The 22438-nt window shown below is 38.6% G+C and overlaps 1 protein-coding gene across 2 annotated transcripts in view; it reads left to right on the forward strand.

The window, feature by feature from the left end:
* zfhx3b (zinc finger homeobox 3b) overlaps window positions 1-22438 on the forward strand; it is a 479371-nt gene that overhangs the window by 402915 nt on the left and 54018 nt on the right. For both annotated transcript variants that reach the window (XM_048605818.1, XM_020527051.2), the window contains one exon: window positions 9377-9484. In XM_048605818.1, coding sequence (XP_048461775.1) covers window positions 9377-9484 — 108 coding nt within the window. The remainder of the gene's footprint in view (window positions 1-9376; window positions 9485-22438) is intronic.

Below are 22438 nucleotides of genomic sequence, written 5' to 3' on the forward strand. Positions count from 1 at the left end.
AGCTGGTATGAACCTATGTTGTGGAGGTGAAATGTGAATGTCTTGCCAGCAACGGCATCACAAAAACTTTTGAACTAGATATCTGAAGGCTGGCCATTTTTTTGTTTTTAAGGAATGCTGCTTATGTCAAAACTAAAGTTGCAATTATACAGCAAGTTTAGCATCAGTGTAAAGTTGTTTTGGGTTCCCATCAGTGGAAATGTGACAGACCATCAAGCATGCAAAAACTGTAAAGCTCACCAGACGATTAACTCGTGCTGTTTGAGTTTGAATTTAGTGTAATATAACTAAGGTCATCCAATTGTGGTCATCCTCTTGAATTTTAGCTTTTCAACCCTCATTTGTGGCCGTTACTAATTCATGCTTATCCTGTAAGGTACACAGAAGCAGGAATAGACCTCTTATCCCCTTGAGTCAGCCCTGCCATTCTAGATCATCGCTGATCATCTACCTCAATCTCATATTCTGACACTATCCCCATATCCCTTAGTGTAATTAGTAACTAGAAATCTATCAATGTCTGTCTTGAGCTCTCTTAATGACTGAGGTTCCTCAGCTTTCTAGGAGCAAGAATTCTAATGATTCACTACCCTCTGAGTGAAGAATTCCTCTTCATCTTAGTCCTAGATGGCTTCCCTATTAATCTGATTCTTTGCCTTCTGGTTCTAGACTCCGTGGCCAGGAGAAATACCTTACATCTACCCAGACTATTCCTTGAAGAAATTTTTAAGTTTTCATGAGACTGGCTTTCACTCTTCTAAACTCTACAGAATGCAGAACGGGTCTTTTCAATTGCTCCTCAAAGACAGTCTAGCCATCCTAGAAATCAATCTGGGCACTGCACTTCCTCTACAGCAAGTATATCCTTCTTTAGACAATGGGACAAATGCTGCACACTGTACTCCAGGTGTAGTCTCAGGAGTATCTATACAATTGAAGCAAAACCTTTTGTTCCTGTACGCAAATCCACTTATAATAAAACTAACATACTATTTGCCTTCTAAATTGCTTACTGCACCTGCATGCTAGCTTTGAGTAACTTATGAAAAAGGACACCTAGGCTCCTTTGGACATCAACATTTTTCAATCTCTCACCATTTAATCAAAACTCTTACCTGTATTCCTCCTATTACAATGTCTATCCTCACATTTACCAACATCATCAGTATGCTCTTGCCCAATCACACAGCCTGTTTAAATTCCCTTGAAGCTTCTTTGCATCTTCCTCACAACTCACCTTCACACGATGTTTTGTGTCATCTGACAACTTGTAAATATTATACTTGGCCTCCATGCCCAAATCATTGATGTATGTATTGTGAACAGCTGGGGCCCAAGGACTGATTTTTACACCACTGGACAAAATGTGCCAACTTGATAATTGTCCATTTATTCCTACTTTCTACATGTTAACCAATCCTCAATCCCTGTTAGTATATCAACCCCAATCCTATGTGCTTTAATGTTGTTTACTAAGCTCCTGAGTGGGACTTTATCGAAAGCCCTCTGAAAATCTAAATATATTACCTCCATTGGTTTCCCCTTATGTCTCTCTAGTGAAATTTTCAAAAACCTCCATCAGACGTGATTTCTCCTTCATATATTCATGTTGGCCTCTCAGCTAATTATTTTCTAAATATCCAGTGATCACATCCCTTATAATCGAATCTGTGTTCCCTACAACTGACGTCAGGCTAACAGGTCTGCAATTCCCTGTTCTCTTTCTCCCACTTTTCTCAAACAGTGTGGTTAGATTTCCAACCTTTCAATCTGTAGCCACCATTGCAAATTGATAGAATTTTGAAAGATTATCATCAATGCATTCACTATCTCTGTCGCCATTTCTTTCAGTACTGTTGCTGGAGGTCATCAGATTCTGGGATTTGTCAACTTTAATTCCTCTTAATTTCTCTAATTTTTTTTACTAATACTACTTTCTTTCAATTCCACGCTCTCACTAGACCTGTGAATCTTAATTATTTCAGGAAGACTTCTTGTGTCATTTTTCTGTGATTGCAGACACAAAGTATTTATTTAGCTTCTTTGCCATTTCTCTATTTGCTATTATGAATTTTCCTGTCTGTGCTTGTAATGGACACATGTTTGTCTTTGCTAATCTTTCCTTTTTTAAATTACTTATGGAAGCATTTACAAGCTGTTTTATGTTTCTTGCTATTTGGGATTCATTTTTTAATCCCTCTCACTTTGTAAAATTCCTTGGCCCTTCTTTTCTGAATTCTAAAAGCCTCCCAATGATTTTTTTTGTCTGAAAGGAATATATGCTTTTTGAAAACTAAGCATTAATTCCTTAAATACTAAAAATTACCTATCCACAATCATACATACATTTCAATACATTTTTCCAATTCACTGCAGCCACTTCCTCCAGACAACTTCATACTTGTTGTTGTTTTAGGTTTAAGACCCTACCTTCAGATTGAACAACATCTTTTTCAAACTTCATAGAATCCCTACAGTGTGGAAGCATGCCATTTGGCCCATTGAGTCCTCATCAACCCTCTGAAGAGCATCCCATCCAGGTCCGCCCCCCCCCCTTCTACCTTATTCATGTAATCCTACATTTTCCATGGCTAATCCACCTAGCCTGCACATCCCTGGACACTCTGGGCAATTTAGTGTGGCCAATCCACCTAACTTGCACAGTTGGTACTGTGGGATGAACCCAGAACACCCAGAGGTAAACCACGCAGATACAGGGATAATTTGCAAACTCCACAAAGACAGTCCCCTGAAACTAGAATCAAAACTGGGTCCCTGGCACTATGAGGTATCAGTGCTGTGCTACCTAATGAGCCACCATGCTGCTCCTTTTTTAAAAACAGAAAGAAAACTTCATGGAAAGTTCTGTCACATTATGATGACCAATTCCTGAAAATTCTTTTATAACAAGCCTATTAATTAGCCCTTTCTTGTTGCATAATGATAGATCTAAAATAGCCTGTGACCTAGATGGTTCCTCAACTTATCACTCCAGAAGGTCTTCTCAAACACAAGCCAGGAATTCTTCCTCTACATTATTGGTACTCATTGTATTTTACTCAATTGATATATAAAGTAAATTATGATTACCATATCTCTTTGTTACATGCACCTCTAATTTATTGATTTGTACTGTGTTTTTTATTGTTTGGTGGCCTATAAATCCCTCCCACCAATCTAGCTACCCATTGCTGTTTCTTAACTCCACCCAAACAGATTCTACACCTTGTGCTCCCAGTCTGAGATCCTTTCTCACTAATAGACTGATCTCATCCTTGTTATCAGGTCTGCACCATCTCCATTTCCTTTTTGCGTGTCATGACCCACTGGGATTACACACCATAAATTGAGCCCTGCTATTTCTGGACCTGTACCAAATGTTAAAGTTCTTTTTAAAGTACACACATTACCCAATTTACCCAACTTTCAGTCCCAGGTTGATAGAAAGCCTGAATCAGGTTTCTGCACCAAGAATTATTATTTGTTACAAGTTACTAGACTGTAAGCAGAGAAAAACAGATGTAAACCAATTATAACATTACTAACTAAAACTCTAATCCTCTTATAAAATCCCCTTATACGTTCACACACACACAGACACGCAATTAAGGGGTAAATAGGTTGTTGGTAGAGGTAGAAAAGCTAGAAAGTTAGTTCACTGGTCTTCCTGATTGTGAAGTCAAGATGATCCTTCAGCTACTCAGACTTTTGATGTCTAGTTGTCTTTCTTTGAAAGCTTTCACCGGTTTGTAAGAAGTACAGAGTAACTGAATCACCTGTCAAATAACTGATTTATCAATTCAAAAGTCACAGCTTTCAACAGATCCTGCAGGTAATGTAACTGATTTTCATGGTTTGAACTAAGTTTTTGACTGCAGAGAACAGGCAGCTTCTGGGCTGGGAGAAGATCTGCATAGTAATTTTTCTTTTCTGTCTATGTCTCTAACTTGGTCCCAGCTCCAGGCAGCTCAGCCACTGAGAACAAATCAACAATTGTTGAAAAGCAAAAGGCCTCTGTGATTGGTAACTGTCACTTCACTAGCCCATAGACCAATCAACTTCTTATTGCCAACAAGGGCTGCATCAGTTCACAGTCCAGATCAAGCTGAATATCACTTACTGCTTGTTCAAATAATTACTTACAATGCCTGCCATGGGTATAGGGTTATTTGATTCTAAAATTGCCACCACTCTTTCAAACAATGGTTGTTAAAACAGTTATTTCACAATTCAATTCCAGTTTTTTTTTCTAAAAAAGATTGAAAAATAAAAAAAACAAGAGTCCTTATAGCCTAATCCTCCTAAAGGAAGAAGATCCTTTAATATTCATTTCTGTATTTTGGTCACCCTGTAACTGTAATGCCAATTAAGTCTTACCCTTTTTATTTCTACTAGTGCCATTAATTTACCCATCTTGTTGCTAAAGCTGTGTGCATTCAATAGAGAGATTTTAATTCTGCCTTTTTAACATAATTCTCTAATTTGACCTGGGTGATTCAAGGATTTGTTTCTGCTCCTTTATACTTTCATTTACAGCTTTTCTATTTCCCATAACCAGCTTTGTTTTTCTCCTATCTGAATTCCTTTCTAGGTTCCCTGGGCCCTGAAAAGCTAGTTAAAACCTTACCCAGCAGCACTAGCAAATCTCCAAGTGAAGATTTCAGTCCCAATTCTGCAAAAGTGTAATCTGCCCGCCTTCTACAGGTCCCAACTACCCACAACTGGCCCCAAAGATCCCCAAAAATGCAAAACCCTCTTTCTTCTTGCACCATTTCTCCACCATTTGCTCAATATTCATATTTCTAGACTCACTAGTTGTTATACTGGGGAGCAATCTGCCTTTGACGTCCTGCTTTACAATATCTTGCCTAGCTGCATACATTCTACTTTCAAGACACCATCATTCTTCCACTTGTGTCATTCAGGCTGCTTCCGACCTCTGGCTCTTCACCTTCTCTAACAGAATGTCCCACAGCCACTCTGTGAGATCCTTGAATTGCCCTCACCGGTACCCAAAATGGAAAGCCAGTTAGTGAATGTGATAGACTCAGGGGACTCCATTGCCTGCCTGGTCTTTCTCCTCTGCTTAGGGAATACCCATTCCCACTCGACCTGCCAATTCTTAATCTGCAGTGTGACCACTTTGTTAAATGGGCTATCCATGTGACACAATGATAGAGTTTTTACAGCACAGGAAGAGGCTCTTTGGCTCGCCATGTCCATGCCAGTGATCAAACATCCATTCATTCAAATCCCATTTTCCAGTCCTTGGGCCGTAGCCTTATAAGCTGTGGCTTTGCAAGTGCTCGACTAAATAGTTCTGAAATATCATAAGGGTCTCTACCACCTTTTTAGGCAGTGAGGCCCGATGCCTACAACTCTCTGAATAGAGAAACTTTTCTCCAAATTCCCTTTAAATCATCTCTCCTTACCTTAAAACTATATCCACCAGTTATTGACCCTATACAGAGGAGAAAATTCTCTCTGTGTTTACCCTACCTTTGGACACCACAATTAGATTTCCCATGCCCCCCCCACTTACCCAAGCCTTCTTTGCTTGAAGAAAAACAATCCCAGTTTATGTGATCTCTCTTCATAGATGAATTGCTCCAACTCAAGCAACATCCTGGTGGATCTCTTCTGCATCCTTTCCAGTGCAATCTTTCCTCTGGTGTGGCAAGCAGAACTGCACACGCTCCTTCAGTTGTGGCCAAACTGACATTATATACACAGCTCCATCATTACCTTCTTGCTCTTGTATTCAATGCCTTGACTAATAAAGGGAAGCATCCCGTATGCCTTCTTAGCCACCTTATATACTTGTCCTGCTGCCTTCAAGGATCAATGAACTTGCTTATTAAGCACCTCCTATGGTCCTACCATTCGATCTGTGCACCCTCACCTTGCTAGTCGCCCCAAAATACACATTTTTCATCTCACATTTTTCCACGGTTCAACCCATCTGACCAGCCCATCTATATCACCCTGTTGGCTACGGCTTTCTCCACACTATTTACAACACCACTAATATTCTTGTGGTTGCGAATTTACTGATTATGCCACCTACATATAGTTCCCAGTTTTGCCGATGCACCACTGTGACTCTAGGCCCCATTATATATTGAGGTGAAATTAGATATTATTCCATTTTGATTTGTCTTTTTGAGTCCTTTACAATTTCTTGCTACTCTGCACTCCAACTGTGATGGTGGGTAGCTGCTCCATTTCACAATGATGACAGATTTAACATAACTTGTGCGTGAACAGGTTGTGGTGACTTTTATTCCAGTTTCCCTTCCCAGCTTGTACAGAAACATGCCATTTTGCTCAACATCGCCCCCTTGCTGTCCCCCTGAAATTGGGGAACATGAATCCTGCAACCTGCCGGCTCATGGCATGCAGCTGTTGGACTCCAAAGTCGAAGCACGCTGCTTTTATCACAATGGACAGTCAAACAATTGGGAGTGCATTACTAGTGCAAAAGCGACATCTGATGCAAAATGGCACAGTGGTTGAACTCACTCTTTACTAAAGGCAGTCATAAAATAGATTGCAAATGCGTGGTGGAACTGTGTGTCAGATATTGCCATTTTATGAAGGGGCAGGCCATTGTCGTAATGATAGATTTCAACTTGGGCCTAAATTCAGACTTTTTTTTAAACATTTCTGATTTTCAGATCGAATTTGTTCACATCTAACGTCAGTGGTTTATCTCTTTTAACCCAATGAGCTTCTCAAGAAAGTAGATGTGAATTTGTACAACTTTCTCATACATGTACTTCAATTTAGAGAGAATATCCTCCTGAATCAATAGTGGATACATGCTACAGCACTCTCCTCCCCCAATATCAGTAATATATTGCTTCATAAAGAGCCGACCCCCTATTCTTGACCCCTTCTCAGGCCACTGAGCGCCCAGTGTATAATGTAATGTGTGTTGTATTCTAGTCTCCAGCTAGCCTTGCTCTGGACATCCAACAGCACGTACATAAAACTGATGGAAGAGGCAATGAAAAGCCGCAGTGTGAAATACCAACAGAGAGAGAAATACAAAAGTGTTTTAATTGAAACAATGTTGGGTCATCTGCACTCACTGTATAGTTCCTCCAGTGAACCAATCTGATAATGTTTATACAAGTTAGATCATCGATACTCAGGGCTGCTGCAGCTGCTGTTAAGTTCTTCAGAACTAATACCAAGAAACCTCAAGAATACTTACTTTCTTTTCTCACTGAACAGCTGGAGAACTTAATGAGCAAAAATCTCAATCAGCTAACCTGACCTGACCTGACCTGACTTTGCATATTGTCCTTAATAAGGACTTACATTAAAGCATTGAAGAAACTGTTCATTCTTTGGGAAGTGGAGGATTGTCATTGTTCTGGGGCCCCCAGTCACTGCTGTTTGTGATTAAGTTGATGTGTAAAGTTTTGCTGTTTGCTGGATTCGGCTCCTTCACAGCATTGGCACAAAGTGCTCATTCACATTTAGATTAGTCTAACAGCTTCAGGGGTCAGTCTAAGGTCAGACTTAGTAATGATGTAAGGAGAGGCATGTCTGGGATTCTTATTTTGAACTGAAACACATACCAGGAACTATTGAGAAAGATGCATCCAGTAAAAAAAAATGAGTCTCAGACCTTTGGGGTACATTCCTTATGCTTGATACCTTAAAAGCCTGTATTGCTTTTTTGAAAGCAACTTTCCCTTTCACGCTTGGAATCTGTGGACATATTTACTAGGCCTCAATCTTACAGATTTACAGTTTTAAGACACTGTTTGTTAGGAGAAAGTTGTTCGGGCTGCAGAATAGATGTAAACAGGGAACACAGTGCTTGCGAAAAGCCGTCGATGTGCTGCAGCAGTCGGGAGATGTGCCGAGAAGGAGGTGCACAAGATCAAAAAAAAATCCAGAGTATGCATGAAAGAATCGCAGCATGGGAGCCAGCTCTCATTGTCTGTGAGCGCACTCCTGCCAGTCGCGCATGTCGTTTCTCATTTTATTACAATAAAAAGGCGCAAGGAGTGTCACTTCGATAACCACAAAGCTTTTTTTGAAAAAAGCAGGTTACCCTTACTTTCAAGGCGCAATTGTGAAGCGGTTAAAATCCACAAGTTAGGGAAAAGCTTTTTTAAAAATAAGCAGTTAATGTTTTGTTTCTCTTTGCAAAGCGAGCTTGGCTACTGTGGTCAAAGTGTAATGTAATCGGACTGACTGAAGGGGACAATAATATCCCATTTGGGGCTGTTGCACAGATATTTCACAGGCCCAAGCTAAAGATGAAATGTGGATGCCAAAGTGATCTTTGACCTTCCTGAGTTACTTCATACAGTATTAGCTTTTGATGATATTGGTATGTGAGGTTCCTTTGCTTTCTCTCCAAATCTGATTTATTTTTTGCTTCCTTTGATCTTTTAAAAGAAAACTTGGGTTTTCAAAATTGGCTTAAGGTAGAATGTTACATCAGTAAGGAGTCTTATTAAAAATCAGTGTAGCGCAGCAGGACAAGAGGTGGTAAAATATCTTTTATTTGACAGATCTCATCATGAGGTGAATGTTCAAGTCGTCATGGGGACTGCCTATTGGAATCCTGCACTTAACCTGAGATTTTAATTTGATGAATTAATGTGGTCCAAAACAGTGCATGCAGAAAGGATTATAAGATCCTCCTTTTAAAGCACTTCATTTTTTTTGTGTCAAGCCTGGTATCCAGACACCAGGGTGAGCTATATTATAACCATGTGCACAGGTTGGGGGAAGGGTGGTGGTATTCTGGAGAAACAGGTTGACTTTGAATGTCTGCTTGCTTAGGGTGACACCTATAGGTTAGACGTGGAAATGAGTAGGTCGGTCAAACAACAATTGGAGATATTTTTAATCCACCTGTTCAGGCACGTTGTGCCATATATCTGGGGAAGGGGGGACTGTTTCCTGGACCTTCTGGGCTAAAGGTAGGAATATTACCACTGTGCTACAAGAGCTCTAAAACAACAATTGCATGCTGGTATAGTTTGTTTCCTGTTTCAATCGTCAGCTTAATTTGGGCATATTTTATAATCTCCCTTTTCCCTAAAGTATTCTACAACTTGCTTTAGTAAACTTAAGTGCAACTATTCCACTGTGCCATGCATAAAGTATCAATGATAATGGATATATTTCAATCCAAATTGACTGGTTCAGATATGAAAGCAGGTTAGATACACGCTAGAGCCATCCGAGGCACTATTGTAGCGTTTCAGAATAGAACCCAATATAACCGATGTGAGACATTTCCATTCTGCACACTTTGTAGGTACTGTCTTGTTCAGGTTGAATTATGAATCACTATCAACTTGGAAGAAGTACACTTCTTAAAAACATTTTTCTCTTCCTCTAGAAGAAAGTAATGAAGATGTGGAGGGTCCTAATGAGTCCATCCAGGAAGCAGAAGATTCTACCAAAGACAAAGACAGTGTGGGCGAGAAGGAACCCATCAAAGAAACAGGTAGGACACTATATGCTGCTTCAGTCTAAATGCATCCATACTTTATCCTGGGAGAGATAATCATGAACTTTTACAGGAAGTGCTTCAGTGTCTCCAAACTATATCAGTGCATTCCACCAAATACAGCAGTGTGACCATCTAAAAACTCTTTTGACAGCATATAAATTGTTTCTTCAATATGTAACAGTTCCTTATACGGTAGAAAGAGTTTCAAAAGAAAGCCAAAATAAACCAAGCCAGCATAAATCACAAAAAGGTAGCATACATGTTCGGGAGGTTTTAAGGAAGTCAACTGGAATGTTGGCCTTTATTTGAAAACCAGCAGAATATAAAAAGTGGTGAAGTCTTGCTAAAACTATGCAAAACACTAGTTAGACCATACCTAGAATACTGCGAGCATTTTTCATTCCCTTATCTAAGGAAAGATGTATTGGCATTGAAGGCAGTCCAGAGAAGGTTCACAAGATTGATCCCAGGTATGGAGGGATTGTTTTGTAAGGAGAGGTTGAGTAGTTTGGACTTGTTCTCATTTGGAGTTGAGAAGAATGAGAGGCAACCTTATTGAAACATACAGGATTTTTAGGGGGATTAACAGGGTAGATGTGGCAAGGCTGTCTTCCCTTCGAGGAGAGTGTAGGATGAGAGCATAATCTCAGAATAAGGGATTCCCCATTGAAGATAGAGATGAGGAGGAATTTTCAGAAAATCTGTGGAATTCTTTACTACAGAGGGCTGTCAAGGCTGGGTCATTAAGTATATTCAAGGCTGAAATCGATAGATTTTTAATCAGTAAGGGAATCAAGGGTCAAGGTGAATGCCAGGAAGGTCGAAATGAGGATTATCAGATCAGCCATGATCTCATTGAATCGCCCACTTCTACTGCTGTATCATATGGACTCAAGATCATGAGTATAAATAGTGATGCGCAGCAGTTTGGATTGAGTTACGTCTGGTCAAATTTGATCTAATAGGTTCCTGAAAGTAGGCACGTTAAGCCAAAACAAACAGATGAATAAATGGTCATGGCTGAAATAACATAAGTCTGCACTTGCGAAGATGAGAGAACTTGGATCCAACTCTTTTTGGATTCCGACTGCCCAGTTTATTTTGCATTGTAGTTTGTGTTTGGCTATTCTTTTTATCATATTGAAGTTAGTTGTTCGGTGGCTGGATAACAATGTGGCATTTTACTCTTTCAAGTTGTCTTTTAGTGCTTTGTATGTTGCGGGTGGAGAAATGACCTGGGTGTTTATCGCATGAGCCCAAAGACATATTGAAACTTCCATCATCATTATGCTGCAAATCCAGATAATTATTTTAAGACATTATTCCAGATAATTTTTTCTCCTAATATTTTATTAAATGCTGAAAGACAGTGAGCTTTCCCCACAAGTAAAACTGAACACTGGAACTCATTTAAGCTCAAAGGTTCCCAGCCTTAAATCTACGTGTGTTTTGTTGATTCTGTTTTGATGGGTGGAAGTACTCTTCCTGGAGACTCACTACCGTATCATATCACCTGAAAAAACTACTGGACCAATCATAGCATAATGATGACAGATAGGCACAGTGACATTAAAAAGTATGGAAAACAACCACATTAATTAAAATGATCAGTTATTCATGAAACATTTAAATATTCATCACATTTGAAAAAGGTGCAAAGAAACTATTACCCTTTTTAAATACTGTAATTGCATAGTCAATGGAATCTGTAGCGGTCTCAGTTTAAAAAAAATTTAGAAGAATGACTACAAATCGAAGGAACATAATAGAAGGAGTTTGGGATTTCATGTAAAGGCAGTTTCCATTAATATTGCCAATCAATTTAAAAAATAATTCTTCTGAAATTGGTCTAAAATATTAGCCTGGCATTCTCCGTAATATGGTTGCTTACTTCAGCACCACACTTCTATTAAATTCCACTTGTGTCTGGCCTCAATTTGCTATAGGAAAAATTATTCTCTGATAACGCAATTTCCATAATAACTAGTTTTTCACACAAAATGCTTTGTGATTGCACAGTAATTCTTTTAGATGAAAATTGCTTTATCAGGCCATAAAAATGAATAAAACCTTATTAAAATGATGCATTACTTTAATGAAATGATTTATGAAGTTTTGTGGGCATTTTAAAGATTAATAAGAATTATAAAACTGAACAACACCGACCCGTAAATGGTCTTTTCACCTGTGTGTTATTTTCTATAAAATGAGCCACAAAAAGGTTACACTTTGGCTTTTCCATTCACTCAATTTGCTCCAAATGGTCTCCTCACAAAAATGTACATTTATCACGAAGATGTTGCATATTTTTAAAAAAATTAACTCTTTGAGGGCTGAATTTATTCAAAATACCTTGTATTTTACACAATTTCTTCATGATTAACATAGTTTATGTACAATTCTATAAGATAAGATAAACAGTAGCAATTCAGTGTGCAGCTACTTGGTGTTTTTTAAATCAATTCTATAATGATTCTTATTATTAACATATCGAATTAAAGCAAAATACTGCAGAAGCTGGAAATTTTAAACAAACATAGAGACTTACGGAGACACTCAGCAGGTCTGGCAACATCTGTGGAGAGAGAAACAGAATTAACATTTCAAGTCCGGTATGACTTCTTCAGTCCCCCAGAAAAAGTCATTCTGGACTCGAAACATTAAATCTGTTTTTCTGTCCACAGATGCTGCCGGATTTGCTGAGTTTCCTCAGCGTTCTCTGTGTTTGTTTCTTATAATTAACAATTCATATAACGTAGCCAATTGTAAATAGCTGTACAATTTAATGGGGTGGAGATCCAATTCATTGTGCATACAAATGTATGTGTGCATGCAGGTGTATGACTCCATAACATATGCAATAATGGTTGGGTTGGAACACCTCAGAAGACTGTAATAAAACAAAGATTCCAATGACAGCATGAACTGCACTCTGACAATGTGTTGCCTACAATTCAGTGCCTTATTTTACACCAGTTACAGTATTTATACACTTAGGAATGTCTTGACTACCAGGATTGCTTAGTCCACAAGCATCCTGTATGACATTATTTGTTTCAAAACTGACAGTGGATGTGAAAGGATGAAGAGCACTTATCAGCAGTTGTAACAAAACCTTCTCTGGTTTTTAATGCTATGCGACCAATGATCCATAATTCTTCTCCTTTCACTAATACAGGAAGAGCAATTATAATTTTGCATTTTTCAAAACCATATAACTTCCATCTCCTGGTGTAAAGATGGTTTGTGTCCAAGCTGTTACAGGCTCTCATTTTGCAGACAAAAATCACCTGTAGCACATGTACTTCTGATAAAATCATGATTTCCATCCTAAAGAGACAAATCTCTGTAGAATTACTGAGACTTCATGGAACTTTGTTAACAGCAAAATTTACCATGAAATTGAGGTGTGTTAAGCCCTTCCTATCCTATAATCTTGCTTTTTCTTTGAAAGGAAGTGATTTGAGAAACACAGCGTCCAAAAGCCTATTAAATAAATGGAGGCAAAATGAGTAGAATAGACCATGTTTCGTTTCATATATATTTGAGAGCCACTGATTGTGTTCCATATCTCCTCACCCATGAGTTAAGATTTCTTCAATTATAAGGATTGGGTAAATACACCTTTGCTACCAATAAAATTTGCATGTGTTTTATATAATGCCATATGTGCACGACAATTCAGCAGCAAGTTGTATAAATGTCTTTTTTTGTAGTTTCATATAAATACAAAAATTAAAAATATGTTCAAATTTGACACTTAAGTATAGGCTTACAGTTTAGTTCTGTGTAGGAAATCATTGCTGTATAAAGCACCAAACAGCTCATGATTTAACAACAGAGGTGCTGCACTGATATGAGGACATAGGGACGATTGTTTTTGAAACTACTAGTAAACTTGAGTTTGCATTTTTGTTTATTTCATATGTATATTTCAATTAGCCAGGTGACTCAATAATTAACAAATGCTCATGCATTTTTCAAGGTTGAGACAGCTCATGGATTTAGTGCTCAATTTTGCTACAGCCATTTCTATTTCTAGCTGTTGAAGCAGCCAATTTCTTAAAATTAATTTAATGAGCAATATAAAATACATGAAACTTTGTTGAGGCAGGCAATAAAATATTCTCATTTACTGGAGGTGATATTGAAATTTGCAGCTGTTCTGGACTTTTACATTTCTCTGCATGAGAGACTGGCAAAGAGAAGGCCCACACACCCTTCCTAACAGGGGGTCTCAGTGATTCAAGTTCAGATCTTGTTCACACTTATCTGTTAGACAAAAAATGTACATAGGTAACTGTAGCCTTCCCTACAAACAGTGTAGAAAATAAACATGCCATCAACTAAGTAATCTTGACTGGAGGCACATGTTAGAAGATGCAGAAGTGAAGATAATGTCCTTCTTAGTCAGCAGAACCTAGCCCATGGAATATTACAACTCACCAATGCCTTGCAAAGAACCATAAAAGATGATTGAATTCCTCCATCCAGTGCATTCCGTATGCTAACTTGGCATGTAGTATATGACAGGCAAAATAGAGAGGTAATGACCAGCAATCTCTCAACCATAATCTATTAATATAAACATCTATCATTATGGTCAGAGTTATAAGGAAGTAGCAGTTTAATGGAAGACTATGAAAAATAAGTGAAGGAATTATGTAAAAAGTGAAGGGTAATACCAACAATAGGCAGGTAGCAACCAATATTGTCAATTCCATTGATTAACTGGCTAATAATAAGTTTCAAGAATAAACTGATTCTGAAAGTGTCTAATCGTTTCTATGCCCTATTCTGTTCCACAAGTTCCTGTACTAAAAATAAAATATTTATGAAATTATGGCCTAAAGGTTGAAGTTGCTCACCTAACATTGTGCGATTAGTGAAATGGACCGTTTCTGATTTGAGTTGGAGAGAGAGGAAGGGAGAAATAGCTATTAAAGATGGTATTAATGGACTGCAAGCAAAGAAAAGTTGTCATGGAAGTGTGTTTATGGTGTATAATGCTGGCAGGCATGATTTCAATAGGCTTTGACATGTTTAACATAAATGTATACAGCAGGGCTCCTGCATTCATGAATAATTCCTTCAGGCCCCATGCCTCCCTAATTACTGAAATTGAAAAAATAGGTCATGCGCATCTTTACTTGAACAGCAGTATTTTTTTCCTTCTCTGAGTGCTGGATGTGCAGAATGTATCTGTGATACAATGAGCTAGCTGGACAAACAGCTGAAAGGGCAAATAGAATGTAAAGGTGAACAATAATGTGTAAAAAAAAACCATCTATTTTAATTTCTCCAGAGTTTTAAGCAAATCATTTCATTTAAATCATCTGAGGAAGGAATAAAGGATCTTGTACTCACTGTCAGGCAAGTTTTAAAAAAACACACTGGAACCATTTGTCTGATGTCTTGTACAGTGTGCTTGAGAATATTTTTATTTATTTTCATCTTTAATGTGATACACTTAGGAGTATGACATATGTATTTGCGGACACAGAAAGAATGGACTTTCAAAATGTAATGTATTGCATTATTTATTTAAATAATTATAATAAAATTGAATAAGACAGCTTCCTTTACTATGGCTTTAACTGGGTTTTATTTTAAATTCTTCAATTATCAAATCTATACAATATCAATAATTTATTTTCACAGAATCTTGACTCCAAATTAAATTTTTAATTTTGCAGTCAGCTGTGGTGTTACTAAGATTTATAAGCCAGGCCAATGTCTTACTCGCCGACACCATAATTAAATCTATGTCAGTTTCCTGACTAATATCTTAATGCTATCAACATAGAAAACCCACAGTGGAACATAGAAACATAACAGAAAGTTTCATAAATTGCAAAGCAATATTTTTAGCCTCCTATCCTCTTTCCCTTTTCTCTACCTTCGCGTTTTGGATTAAGTGAATAGATTACCACATCCATAAATATCTCCAAAGTTGTCATCTATTGGTGACCCTTAGTCACCCAGCCATTTAACATGCAATACTTTGAATGAAGAAACCACTGCATACTTTTTACTGGTTAGATTTTTCCTCCTGCTTCCATCATGATATGGCTAAGATCGGCATATGTCCCCAGGATGAAATCTTTAGTGTGAATACCAGCTGAGACCGGAATCTGAAATTGGGTCCCTTTGTTAAAAATCAGGATCCCCTTGTGTCAGAGCCACCGAGACTCCAACCCACCTCTTGAAAACCCTACTGTCATCTTTCACAATAAATATAAATTGACAAGTTAATGGTAAGGCTGAGGAAAATGCAAGAAGATGCAATGTAGGTATGATTTTTGAATCATATTCATTGGTGCCTGTTTGATGACCTACCTAGTCTGCAAAATCAGAACTAATGAGTATTAAAGCTGTCTAATATACCATAGACTTCACATTCAATTAAATCACTCAAAGGTATTTTTCCACAGAGCCATAAATAAAGATAGAAGCTGATTGCTGTAGCAAAAATTAACCTAATAGATGATACCTAAAATCTTATGAGAAGCTGAGAATCATAAAGGAAAATGTCATAAGGGTTAGATTGTTTGCGTTTTTAACATCAGCACTGCACCAATGAAAGGTCTTTGTAAGTAATGTAGAATGCCTGGAGCATTGTAGGGTAGAATAATGAGCTGCAATATTTCTATTCTGGATAAATAATAAACTTTAGACACTTCAGATAACTTAATCCAATAATACATTATATCTTAATAAGAGTGAACCTGACTGACATTCTTCCGTGAAACCAGGCATTTTTACAGTTTAATGCAATGCCTGGGCCAAAATTCTCAGTCCTGTTCCAGTCTTGGGATAATGCTTCAGAAAGACACCTAACCAAAGCAAGCTTTTATTAATCAGATATCCCTTTTATTGGGCAATTTTGACATTCTGAGTTGGTGCTGATGGCAGGATTTGCATTTTCATTTTTCACCATATAACCTTACGAATAAAAGTATTGTGACTTGTTCGGATTCAACCTTTACCATATGTAGAAATATATTTAACTCAGCTGCAACCAAAAATAAGAGTAGGTAGCAAATGTTTGGTGAAATTTCACCCACAAAATATTGTGTACAATATACACCATGCACACCATCATAGGCAGAGTTGAGGAAATTTTATGACATGTACCATGTTGGTAAAGATCTGCTGAAGATGTGCCCATGAAACTTGGCTTGGTTGTATGCTGTTGTTAACTTTGGAGCAGGTTAAATTCAAGAAAAAGAGATGAAGTTCTTTATGAGGAATAGTTTTGAAGGACTTTGTGACTGAGTTTGATGATGTACATGCTAAGTGGACTGCCAAGCCAGGTTGTAAGATTTTTCCTAGTTGTACCAGTATTTAATTTATTATTTGTCATTTCTGATCAAATGTGATTTACCTGTTAAACATAAGTTAACTTCTGTTGATTCTGGATGTTAAAGTATAGGTGGTTACTCAAAAAAAATTAGTGTTTTCTTTGCCTCTTGCATAGTAAGACTTTTTTTTTGATCATGGAATCTTGTGGCTTCACTCTTTCAGTGAATAACTGACTTGTTTTTAAGAAAACAAGTTACTAGTCTCAAACACGATTTTAATACATCAACACTATCTCAGAAAGTCATCCAGGAACTTACAATCAGTTTCAATTCAAGTTTCTCGTGTAGAAATGGCAGGAAAAGGTAAAGATGTAAATAATGCATACAAATTATTCACCAGTTAGATCAGGTTGTAATAATCAGAGTTAACCTTGCAAACCAGTCAGCACACTGTTCTCATGCAGTAGAAATTGTTGTTCCCTTTGACATATGGTACTTTTGTGATTATATTCTAATGAGCTAAGATGCAACACTTTGACGGCATTGTTTCTTTTTTCCACCAATACTCAGGGTTATGTAATGCTAGGTTGGGGTTGAAGAGGGGAATGTTGTTGCTCATAGTGCTTGACCTGCAGCTCATTCTCTGAAATTAACCTTCCATACTGTTGTCAGTGGTTGCCTTAACTCAATGTGCTGCAGGTTATGTCTCCACATAAGCCAAGGTGCTTGTAATGTGTTGTGTTGAAGAACTTCGGTTCATCTTCGTTGTATTTAATTAGAATTTGAGATAAAAATATGGGAGATTTTTATTCTATGCAGAAGTTACTTAAAACAGCACATCTGTTTTTATTCTTGCATTAAGCTTGATGGGACTGTGCTCAACATCCCAAAATTCAGCAATTCTGGTGTTCCATTTCATGAAAAAAAGACTCTTAACACATGCAGAGATCCATTTGCTTCTTGCAGGGATTCCTGTTATGGCATGAAGCACTAATAATTTAATCAATACGAGAATAAGGTTTCCATTCTTGTGTGCAGGATACATTGTCCTTTTACTATTAACTACTTGTCATTTTCCTCATTTCAATCTAAAATCTATTTATTTTACGTAATTATTCAGCAATCAGAATGATGATGGCATCGTGGTACTGTCACTAAACTACTAATCCAGAGGTCCCTCCACAAGGTAATGACACAGGTTCAAATCCCACAATGCCAACTGATGGAGTTTATATTTAACTGATCAAAAAAAAATTCTGTGGTGAAAATTAACTAGAGGTGTGGAAAGAATGTCCATGAAACCAGAGGGAAAGGATGCATCAAGATGGAGATCCTTTCTGCTGAAGCAACGTGCCAAATACCTGTCCCTGCTCAAGGGTCACTATGATAAGTAAGTTGGGGCTGGGGACCCTGTTTACCTGGCCACCATCCTTGAGTACTTGTCAGTCGACATCCTTGAGCTGGTGAGCAAGTCAGCCCGGCACAGCAAGAAGACTTGCTTCATCCCCCAGCATGCCATCTTGTCATCTGCAATGATGAGGAGCTCAACAGGTTTCTGAGAGGGATCACCATCGCCCAAGTCAGGGTCCTGCCCAACATCCAACAAACCCGGCACTGAGCGAGGATTTACACCTCGAAGAGAAACGAGATCAGAAAACATATCAATAGTAGTGATCATGAAATTACCATTACTTGTCCATCTTTGGCTTTGGACTGTCAGTAATGTGGTTGACTTTTAATCTCCCTCTGAAATGGCCTAACAAGCCACTCTGTTACAGAAAAATCTTAAATCAGTAAAAATGAACATGTTCTCTGTCCTCGATGAAAACACTAGAAGAAACACAGGCACACGTAGCCTAGCTGTTCCTGCAAAGGTCTTTATATCTTAGGGCTTGTGCCAACAATAGCTGTTCTACTAATTAATCATGCAACAGCCTGTAACAAAGTCATGTTCACAAAATCATACCCTGCAGCCAAGACCCCACTAAGACAATTCATAATTGATCCCAGACTACATGAAATCTCCTAGCATCAGGTCAAATTTGAGCAAGGAAACCTCATACTGATTCCAATTTACTGCTGTCCCTCAGCTGACCAATCAGTATTCGTCCATATTGAGCACCATTTGGAGAATCACAGAGATTGGGAAGAGCATAGAATATACTCTGGGTGGAGAACTTCACTGCCCACCCATGCATAACTGAAAAAGAAGTGTCACCCCAGTCAAGCTATAATGCAGGTCAACTTGCATGCCAAACTATTAAAATCCTGGGGGTTAAAATTGACCAGAAACTGAAGCAGTATGCAACCAAGAGAATTAAGTGATCCTACAATCAAAGAATTGTTCAAAGCTTTGCAGTCCTGTCACATCCAGTTGTGAGTAATGGTGGGTACTTAAACAATGAACAGGAGAAGGACACTATTCAAATATCAACACTGTCAATGATGGGACTGCCTGATACATCAGTACAAAAGACAAGATGGAAGAATTTTCAAAGTGTTGACAGTGCTATGAGAAGCACTTACAGAACAATAACTAAACACACTGATGCCTGGTTTGGATTCTGCTAGGGCCACTCGGCTCCTGACCTCATTACAGCCATGGTCCAAGAGGTGAGAGTGACTATCCTTGACATCACGGTAGCACCTGATGAAGTATGGCATCAAAATAAGGGACCCTGATAAAATTGAAGTCAATGGGAATTAGAGGTAACATTCTACACTGGTTAGAGTCAAACCTAACACAAAGAAAGATTGTTGTGTTATTGGGGGCCATTTGGTTCAGTTTCAGGATATTGCTGAGATCCTCAGACTAGTGTCCTCGATCCAACTATTTTCAGATGCTTTTTCAATGACTTTTCCATCATAAGGTCAAACATGGGCATGTTCACTGATTATTTCACAATATACAATACCACTTGTAACACCTCAGGTACAGAAAGAATCCATGCCAATATGCAGAAAGGCCTGGGATGAAAATTGGCAAATAATATACTTGTGCCATACACAACTGCCAGTCAAGGACCAATCTCACTTTGACCATTAACAGTCTTAACATCACTAAGTTGCCACTATTAATATTCTGGGGGTTAAAATTGGCCAGAAACTGAACTGCGCCAGCTATATAAGCACTGTGACTAAAAGAGGAGGTCAGAAGCAGATGGGTAACTCCACCAGCCTGCAATAATTTGTGAATATAGCTCAGCACCACCTTCTCAATGGCAATTAGGATTGGACAACAAACACTGGCCTTGCCAGTAATGCCTGAATTCCACAATAGAATTAAACAAAACTGCAGTTGCTGGATTCCTGTTTGCAAACCCCAAGTAATAGATCAGGTTATCCTAAGGCTTCTTTGTTCATTTAATTTCACCCAGACCACCAGAAAAGATGTTTAATAAATTTTGTTGAAATAAATTAGTGTGTTTTGTCATATGTCTTCTAGCTGTCAATTTTCCACACATCCTGCAATAAAAGGCAGGGAAGGCCAGTAACCCAAACAACTGCATCAGGTAACATCTGACAACATTAACCAGCTTCAATTGCAATACTCTTTACATAGGCACTTAATGCACAAGGGAAACCAATTAAGCAGTAGCACGTTTAAGTGGTACAGACAGGAGCACTATTTAATCAAACAGGTTATATGCAGGTAACCTTGGGGAGCTCTTATGGCACAGTGGTAGTGTCACTACCTCTAAACCAAGAGACCTGGGTCGAGTCACACCTGATCCATATCTCTGAACATGTTGATTAGAAAATAAAGGAGCAGAATTAGACCATTTGGTCCATCAAGTCTGCTCCACCATTGGATCATGGCTAATAAGTTTTTCAACCCCATTCTCCTGCCTTCTTCCTGTAACCTTTGATTCTCTTACTAATGAATAACCTATCTATCTGTGTCTTAAATATACTTAATGACACAATATCGGCAAGCTTCCACAGCCTTCTGTGACAATGGGTTCTACATATTCACCACCCTCTGGCTGAAGAAATTCCTCCTCATTTTGGTTAAGGGACATCCCTTCACTCTGAGGCTGTGTCCTCGGGTCCTGGTCTCTCCTATTATTGAAAATATTTTCCCTATGTGCACTCTATCTAGGCCTTTCAGTATTCTGTAAGTTTAAATCAGATCCCACCTCATCCTTCTAAACTCCATCAAGTACAGAGCCAGGGTCCTCAACTGCCCCTCATATGACAAACCCTTCATTTTTGTAAACCTCCTCTGGATTCCCTCCAAGGCCAACACATCCTTCCTTACATACGAGGCCCAAAACTGCTTACAATATTCCAAATGCAGTCAGACTAGAGTCTTATACAGCCTCATCCCTATAGTACAGCACATCCTTGCTTTTGTACTCTAGCCCTCTCAAAATGAATGCTAACATTGCATTAGCCTTCATAACTGACAACTGAACCTGAAGAGAATCCTGAATTCAAACTTCTAAGCCCCTTTGTACTTCAGATTTCCAAAGCCTTTCCCCATTTAGAAAATAATTTATCCCTGTATTTTTCATTCAAAAGTGTAGAATCTCACACTTGCCGATATTGTATTCCATCTGCCACTTCTTTGCCCACTGTCCGAGTCTCTCCAAGTCCTTCTGCAACCTCCCTGCCTCCTCAACACTACCTGTCCCTCCACTTGAACTCCAGTATCATTTGCAAACTTAGCAAATATGCCCTCAGTTCCTTTGTCCAGATCATTAATGTTATGTTCCCAACACTGACCCCTGTGGAACTCCACTAGTCATTGACTAATATCCTGAAAAAGCCCCCTATATCCCCATTCTCTGCCTTCTGCCAGTCAGACAATCCTCAAACCATGCCAGTACCTTTCCCCTAACACCATGGGCTCTTACTTAGCAGCCTCCTGTGTAGCACCTTACCAAAGGCCTTCTGGAAACCCAAATATATCATGTCCACTAGCTCTCCTTTGTCTAACCTGCTCATTACCTCCTCAAAGAATTTTAACAGATTTGCCAGGCATGACCTCTCCTTGTCAAACCCATGTTGACTCAGCCCTATTTTACAATGCACTTCAAATATTCTGTAATTTCATCCCTAATAATGGACTCTAAAAATCTTTCCACTGACTCAGGTCAGGCAAACTGGCTCAAAATTTCCTGAGTTCTTCTTCCCTCCTCTCTGAAACAGTGATATTATATTAGCCATTTTCCAGTCTTCTGGGACCCTCACTGACTCTTGTGATTTTTCAAGGATCACCACCAATGCCTCCACAATCTCCTCAGCAATCTCCTTTAGAACCCTGGGTTGTAGTCCATCCAGTCTGGTGCTTCCCCACCACCTTTTCCTTGTTGATGGCCACTGCCCCCTGAGACTCTTGAAATTCTGGGATGCTACTAGTTTCTTTCATAGTGAAGAAAATATCTATGCAGGTCACCTTGTAGAGTACACCACAGAACTTATTTGATCAGAAAGAATTAAGAATGATGTTGGCCATTTTCCTGCCTGTTGACCAAACAAAGATGTCTTCTAGCCAGGAACTGTACGTCATTAAACTCCTGATGTAAAAATGAAGAGAGAGTCAATACAAGCATAGATCCACCCAATTTCAATTTTATAGTAATCTTTCTTCGTTATTGCTTAGGTTGTTTACCTCAGGCAACAAAGAACACGTCTTTCC

Source organism: Rhincodon typus, chromosome 15, assembly GCF_021869965.1.
Source record: "Rhincodon typus isolate 14 chromosome 15, sRhiTyp1.1, whole genome shotgun sequence".
NCBI lineage: Eukaryota > Metazoa > Chordata > Chondrichthyes > Orectolobiformes > Rhincodontidae > Rhincodon > Rhincodon typus.